General features: G+C 32.8%; 1 protein-coding gene and 1 long non-coding RNA gene across 2 annotated transcripts in view; one reads left to right on the top strand and one right to left on the bottom strand.

Annotated features, from left to right (window-relative positions):
• The window catches only part of LOC106111575, a 2,842-nt gene extending 1,575 nt beyond the window's left edge, over positions 1-1,267 (bottom strand). Inside the window, exon 1 of the long non-coding RNA XR_001226178.1 lies at positions 1,118-1,267. This is a non-coding gene — a long non-coding RNA (uncharacterized LOC106111575). The remainder of the gene's footprint in view (positions 1-1,117) is intronic.
• A 741-nt stretch (positions 1,268-2,008) lies between these two features.
• The window catches only part of LOC106111657, a 21,435-nt gene continuing 15,803 nt past the window's right edge, over positions 2,009-7,640 (top strand). Inside the window, exons 1-4 of the mRNA XM_013293800.1 lie at positions 2,009-2,136; positions 2,582-2,735; positions 5,862-6,053; positions 6,762-6,909. Coding sequence (XP_013149254.1) covers positions 2,599-2,735; positions 5,862-6,053; positions 6,762-6,909 — 477 coding nt within the window. The 5' untranslated portion in view covers positions 2,009-2,136; positions 2,582-2,598. The remainder of the gene's footprint in view (positions 2,137-2,581; positions 2,736-5,861; positions 6,054-6,761; positions 6,910-7,640) is intronic.

Here is a 7,640-nt window from a genome sequence, read left to right as displayed (position 1 = left end):
AAGCGACAGTATCAATTAAATAAGTTGTCTAATAATATATATTAGTCAGAATCAGTAAGATTAGGTTAACCACCATAATTCGGTAAAATACAAAAGCGACCGCTGATTGCCCATAGACATCCCCATTTGCAGATTTGTTGCCTACCTTTAAAAGGGAACTCACAGAAAAAGGATCTTAGTTAGATGTCAAGTTGTGAAGTTTCCTTAAACTTTTTTTTTTATCTAAATCACATGATTAAAATGCGGCTTATCAAATGCAAAAACAACTGCAATCAATTAAGTAATATTTAGGTCGATGGAATTTATATCACTGATTGATATCGTATGATATCAGAGATCGGAGTTCAAAATTGTTTCATCTTTATCATCCCATTAGCTTACTATTATCATTTAGTTTTCTTCTATTATTAAAAAAAAATCTCTTGCTCGAAAATTTTAAAAATTAAAACAATTGAGTAAATAAACCCGAAATTAATGGTTTTGAAAACTAGTTAATTCAATTTTATGAAAATCAAAGATATCTAAAACTAAATATACTTTTAACTAGCTGTTCCCCTGCGGTTTCATTCGCATGGAATTTTAAAAACTTTATTTTATTGTATACATTTGTCAAATTATCAATAGCAAATGTCAAAATTATATGACATAACAAATCTTAACAGTCTTGCTTCCTTGATGTTGGCAACAACTTATGGTCTCTTTCCCACATTAGGGTTTTTATCCAAAATATTTACTCCCTAAGTTTAATGGCGTGAAAGTATATAGCCTAAAGCGTGAAGTAAGTGTAGGGCATTTTATTAGAAATAAGAATTATTCAAAAATATGCTGTAATTGCTGACATCTTAGGTAACAAAAGTGTGTGTTTACGCTTTATTATAATAGTATAGATAGTATAGATGAAATAGCTCATTTACAAACCACCGTAAATAACAATTAAATTTAAGATCTATGAAAACATGAATTTCTAAAAGAAACGAATGAAAGCGCTGTAATAATTTTATATTGAATTCGAGTCTAACAATTGAAAGTTTATTCAGACTTTGAACTACAAAAGTTAACAATCTTTGATTTTCCTCCTTGATACAATACACATACAACTTTAATACATAATACATACCTTATCCGCTCCTCTTTCAATCACAAATACAGCGAATTATAAAAATATATAACAATATAAAATAAATCGCGGACAACAGATTATTGCAAATCCGCGTGATAAATTCGAAAGTGCTTTCCGTGTTATTGTAACGAAATAATTATAAAAATGTGTTACGAAACTTATAAATACTGTATCAGATGATAAACATACTTATCGACTGTTTATTGATATGGATAAATCTTTTCCTATCATAAAAAGTACTTTCTATAATCTTGAAATTTTATAACAAATATAAAATTACGAATTGGATTTAGTTTATGGGGTCGTCGATGAATGACATACATTATTTTATTGAAATAACAAACACTGAAGTTCTAATTCATCATCAACAGCTCACTACGTCCCCACCGAGGGGCTCGGAGCCTACCCCAAGTTAGGATGACTAGGCCATAGTTAACCACGCTGCACTGCGGATTGGTTGACTTCACACATATCTTTGAATTTCTTCGCCGATATGTACAGGTTGCATCACGATGTTTTCCTTCATCGTAAGAACGTCTGGTAAAAATTATGTACATATGGAAATACGGAAAATCAAAAATTAATTGGTACATGGCGGGATAATAATTTAAGAATTTCTAATTAATAATAAGCAATGTAAAGTATTTTTTTACATGAGGAACAAGAAATCCTGTAAAATTTGCAATTGCGGTATCCATGCGCGTAGTAGCTAAAATACCTGTATAGTTTACCTAAGAAAAAATTGCAGACGCACATGATAACCTGCTCATACCGTGATTGCAACAATTCATATAATTAAAACGTCACGAAACGTCGAAAATTATTGCATAACAAGACGAAAGTCTTAAGAGTCATATGTTAATATAAACTATTGTATTTCCAGGATCCTTTGCAACACTCGGAAGTGCTTCTTCCCCAAGAGAAGTTACAAAACGGGGAGACAGTTATTACAACAAAGGAAGATGATTTTGATGATTCAGAGACCTCAGAATTCAATTGCAATCATCTGAGCTTCGGTTAGTATTCTTATTTTGCATAAACCTTACATAATTATATGATGTTATATGTTTAGCAATTAATTGGTATAACAGAGTTAAGAAGTATTATAATATTCAAATCTGACTCGAAGGACCAAAAGTTAAGTTTGAATTTCTTCGCTACGATAATAAACAACGTTCAAATTACTTAATCAAATTATGATTTTCCGACTGTACATAAATTATAGTCATCATCTTCCCTATCTTATCCGACTCATGTAGGGTCGGCGCACCGGGTTTTCTGCTTCCAAATAACCATCATACGCTATCTCAGTCATCACTCCCTTCTTCGTGTAACCTTTTACACAATCCATCCATATCTTTCTATGTCTACCTCTACCGGTGTATCCATACTCATAACTAGCGTCCTTCTTGTTACAAGCAATAAATTATAGTGTGTTTCTTTAATTTCAATTATTTTTAGGAGATGCGATATTTGCCATGTTTCTAGTGGCTCCTCTTGTGGTGGGCATGTGGCGTAGTACGTGGGGCATCATGGAACTGCACCGGAACATGTTCCCCAACGTGCAGATCTACCTCCTCGGTATGCTGATACATATATCTTTTGCGTTGGTCAGGTTTGTATCTTGGATTATTCTAAAGTGCTTTATAATTCATGTACTTACTAGCTTTCGGCCGCGACTTCGAATAGAATTAAAAAAAAAAACAGAAGTGTTAAGTACGTAAACAAATTTCATCGAGATCCGTTCAGCCGTGGCGACATACTCCAGCAAACATCCATCTAAACTTTCTCATTTATAATATTAGTTAGATTAGATTTGACTTAGAAAAATTAACCTTAATAAATCGTTTCCGGTAACGTAATTATGCACCTATTGGCTAATCTATCGCTTTATGTATACTTATATAAATAAATAAATAAAACCTCTGATAACAAACTTAAAAAAACTGGAAATATAGGAATAGTAAAATTTTATCGACAAAGTAAAGCCACTTCTACCGTTTGATTTAATAAGTGTAAAATAAAACAAGTGTGGTTTTTTAATATTCATTGTAAACTTTGGGCTATAAGATTGGAGATTGTTATCCTTTCAATACCTAATTAATTAATTATTAATCATCTCTTAAGTTTTATATAAATACTTTCCAATCAAGATAATATCTTCCGATTTCAATCTGAGTCTGAAAATAACTTCAATATCATAAAATTAGGGATTTTTTTCAATAGTATGTTTTCGATTTTTATCATTAAAATGGGTCTTGCAGTGATTATTACTTAAAATATAAAGTGATAAACATTTCGACTATGATAAGTCTGCGCAGACAGGGGATTTTTTTTTGTAGAACATTCAAGGATATCAGATTTATTAGTGTCGATAAATTGACAAAAATAGGTGATTTTTTTTATTTGAAACGAGGTTGAGGTTCAGTAGTTTTATGACTTTATTAGTTGTACAATGTTATAAATTAAGTAGATACTTATGTTTTTTTACGCGACAAGCACGTAACATACTCTAATCTATATCTATACTATTATAATAAAGCGTAAACACACACTTCTTTGTTGCCTAAGATGTCAGCAATTACAGCATTTTTTTGAATAATTATTTTTTTAATAAAAAGCCCTACACTTACGTCACGCATTAGGCTATCTATTTTCACGCCATTAAACTTAGGGGGTAAATATTTTGGATAAAAACCCTAATGTGGGAAAGAGACCATAAGTTGCTGCCAACATCAAGGAAGCAAGGTTACCATGGTTTGTCATGATGTCATGTCACTTTGACATATGCAATTAATAATTTGACACATGTAAACAATAAAATAAAATTTTCATAATTTTATGCGGATGAAGTCGCACGGGAACAGCTAGTTCTCTTAAGAAACACAATATCCTTTTGTAACTTTAATTCGTACACAACAAAAATAATTTTAATCGCATCGGATATCTTGGTTTCTTTTTACTTTTTTGTTTACTTTCAATAAAGTACATTTTTATATAATAACCAGCCTTCATCGGCGAGTCCGTTCGCGTGGAATTAAAAACAAAGCCTACATCTATGCCAAATTTCATATAGATCTGTTCAGCCACTTAGGCTACAAACTTTAACAAACATCCATCCATCCATCTAAACCATCGCTTTTATAATATTGGTTAGACTAGTAGGATTTATATTTGTTTTTAAAAAAATTACATCAATATTATCTACTGATTGATATTGATTGCACAATGCAATCACATGTAATCATAGCACAAAAGTACAAAAACAGTCTAGAGATCAAAGGATAAATTATTACTTGGAAATGAAAATACTGAGATATCATAGATTAGATACTAACCAGACTACCACTGACAATCTAAAGCAGAAAATCTTGCGACCATTGACGCATTTATCTTCAGTACTCAGAAATGTCACTTATTTGTCTACTTATGTATAAACAATCAAATCTTGAACAAACGTTACCGCGTTAAAAAAATTACGTAGTTCATATAACCTACTATCGTTTAACTAAACGATTTTTGACATATTAAATAAAACGAGGGTTACCAAACTTTGTCTAAGAATATCTTAAATATTTTATCTGCAACTAGATGCAATAGAGTGCATTTTTTATCTAAAACAAACATCTTCAAGTGACGTCATCTATTTGTTTATTGTTAAGATTCCTAACACTGCAGAATCTAGTAATGTTTAACTTTTAAAAAAATATTGCAAATTCATAATTAATTCGCTTAAAAGAAAATCTTTGATCTAAGAAGGATTTCTTTTCAAATCAACTACTTAATATTGTTAATTCTATGTTGCTATTTTTTTACATAACATTTAACATGTATTTGCAACCGACATGAACGCATTACAAAATAAATAAATCACACCAAAAGTTCGATAATACGACGATAACCTAAAATAACAGAACGACTCGATTCCTTTGTCTCGTTATAAAAAATACAAATGTTACGTAAATAAGTACAATAATAACAAAATGATAAATTAAATAAATCTAAATATACACAAAATCAAAAGTAAATATTAGCGAGTGCACAGAAAGGACAGAAGTCATCAAACTAAAATCCGCACACAAGTTGCGATTTGCCTTTCCTTTGTGCATCTTCGGAAAATTACTGGAACGATCACGTACAATATACCAATTGAAGGATCAATTGAAGCCCTATGTTACTTTCATTGTAACAAGCGCTTTTAAGGGCCTGTCCCACCACTAGCTGATAGAGGCTCAGATAGCTTAAAAATTACGACACTGTCAGATAAGGGAACAAAATCCGATATTTCCATCACATATTTTACCTTGGATTGTTATCAGACAATTTACAATTTGGTGAGACAGGCCCTTATACTTTTAAACTTCAAAAAGAAATAATAATAATTGAGTATTTATCTGAAATTATTCATATTCCATTTTTTTGTAGCTATAATCGATTTTATGAGTTTGTTTTGTTCCAAAACTAAGCTTTCACTGGGGAAAGACTCGAACAAAAACTCATCTCAACTACTTACTATCTTCTTTCTTACTAATATTATAAATGCGAAAGTTTAGATGGATGTTTGTTAGAGTTTGTAGCCTAAACCGCTAAACGGATCTCGATGAAATTAATCATAGACATGGAAGATAATCTAGAAAAATACATTCATACAAATATATACTCTTTTGTTTTTTTTTTTTAATTCTACGCGGACCAAGTCGCCCGAAAGCTAGTAATTAATAAATCTATAAACATATTTCAGGTCCTATTTATTATCAAGATCACGATCAACAAAAGAGAATAAACCGAAATTCCACTGGATTAGAGAACGAGTGTTGTCTAGGGTCTACGGTTATATCTTCATCTTGTCTTGTATAATGCATTGGCGCGGCGGCTGGGGAATATTCGACATGCTCGTAGCTGCTGTAATACCTGAAGAGAATGACCCTCACAGGTAATCTATATCTTCTATCTATACAGATAATAAAATTGGAATGTCTGTCTGAAAAATGAAAAAATCCACATTTCCCGAAGATGGTGTATTGGCGTTGCTGATTACGAAAATTGCATTTAATTTTTTTTTTGTCTGCCTGTCTGTCCGCAAGCCGCGTTTCTTCCGGGTAATATCCGAAACGGCAGGGACGAGTTCGACGGGACTTTCACTGAAGGGTGCCTGTCATAGACCCGCATATAAAGGCTACTTTTGTAAAAATCTGCGATGTTCAAATGTCGGGCTTTCTATCTCTAGAACGGGTGGACAAATTTTTACAGAACATTGACTAGAAAGTAGTTGGTACAAAGAAGATGCACGCGGAATGTTATATGAGACCATTTTTTTAATTACGCGCTAAGGTAGTTTGCGACGTATCGTTTATACTTCAAGTAGATTACAACCTAGTGATAGCTAAAATAGTACTAAATCACTATATACATCTTTAACATGCTAAAATTGGATTGTATTGTCTATAATTGAACAGAAGAGGAGGTACAGAATAAAGACTATCTTCTCCGCCTTTCCTTTTCCTTATAGAAAAAGGATGGGAAGAGTAGTACTATAATTGGATCTCCGCTTTTTTCTTTATCAGACTCGCATACTCTTTTCTTCAAATCCCAAGCTAGAAAGGTTGAAAGTTTTAATAAAGGTCTTGTTTGATATTTCCAGGCCTGTGTTGATAGGAGCACTGACTTTGTTTATGTACGCGAGTACTGCCGCAGTTCGCGCCGCGAGGAACCTCCTCGCGAGTCCATATTTCCTCGTCACTGACGGAAAGGAAGCCACGTACCAGTTCGACACCAGATTCCGGAGACAAGTAAGTGTTAAAATTCTCGTTTGGGCTAAAATTTCAGTTATTTTTGTTTGAAATTTTATGTGAATGTCTTTTTTTGACTTCAATAAGTGGATACGTGGTCTTTTATCTTGTTTCGTTGTTTTAATCACATTAAAGGTAAAAGATACAAAAGCCGCTAGTGAACCAGTAATTCATAGTTTTATATTTGAAGAAAATTGCGTTTTAATGACACTAAACTGTCTATACCTGGTACATTTACCTTTTAAAACGCTAAGTTTACTAGTGAGATGAAAAGTGCGATGTGTGTGTCTGTACATACAGTGATAACTTTGTCCATTAAATACTTTCGTGATTGAAATTTAATGCAATATTGCTGAGATTCCTCTGGATATGATTTGACCGGAGCACACAAATAGCTCGAACGAGTCCGCACTGAGCACCGGTCAGTACATCGGGCCCGTGCTAGGGAACATAAGTAGCCGCTTCCTACCGCGCCGCCGCTTACACCGGATCGCCTCGCCTTGACCCTCCACACACAGCATCTGCTAAGGGAACTACTAATCATAATGCGGAATAGAACTTCATAATTTATAACTTATCTTAATAACAAATTACAAATTATGACAAAGGAGGAAAAAATTAAAATAGGAACTGATTTCACACCAGTAAACAGACACATATCTTTTCAAAGAATCGAATCGCACCTCCATGCAGATTAAGGTAGCCAAATAATGCGATTATATCAAACACGA

This window comes from Papilio polytes, unplaced genomic scaffold, assembly GCF_000836215.1.
Source record: "Papilio polytes unplaced genomic scaffold, Ppol_1.0 DF824158.1, whole genome shotgun sequence".
NCBI classification, from domain to species: Eukaryota; Metazoa; Arthropoda; class Insecta; order Lepidoptera; family Papilionidae; genus Papilio; species Papilio polytes.
The sequence above is the reverse complement of the archived record's forward strand: the minus strand, read 5'-3'. Positions and strand labels throughout refer to the sequence as shown.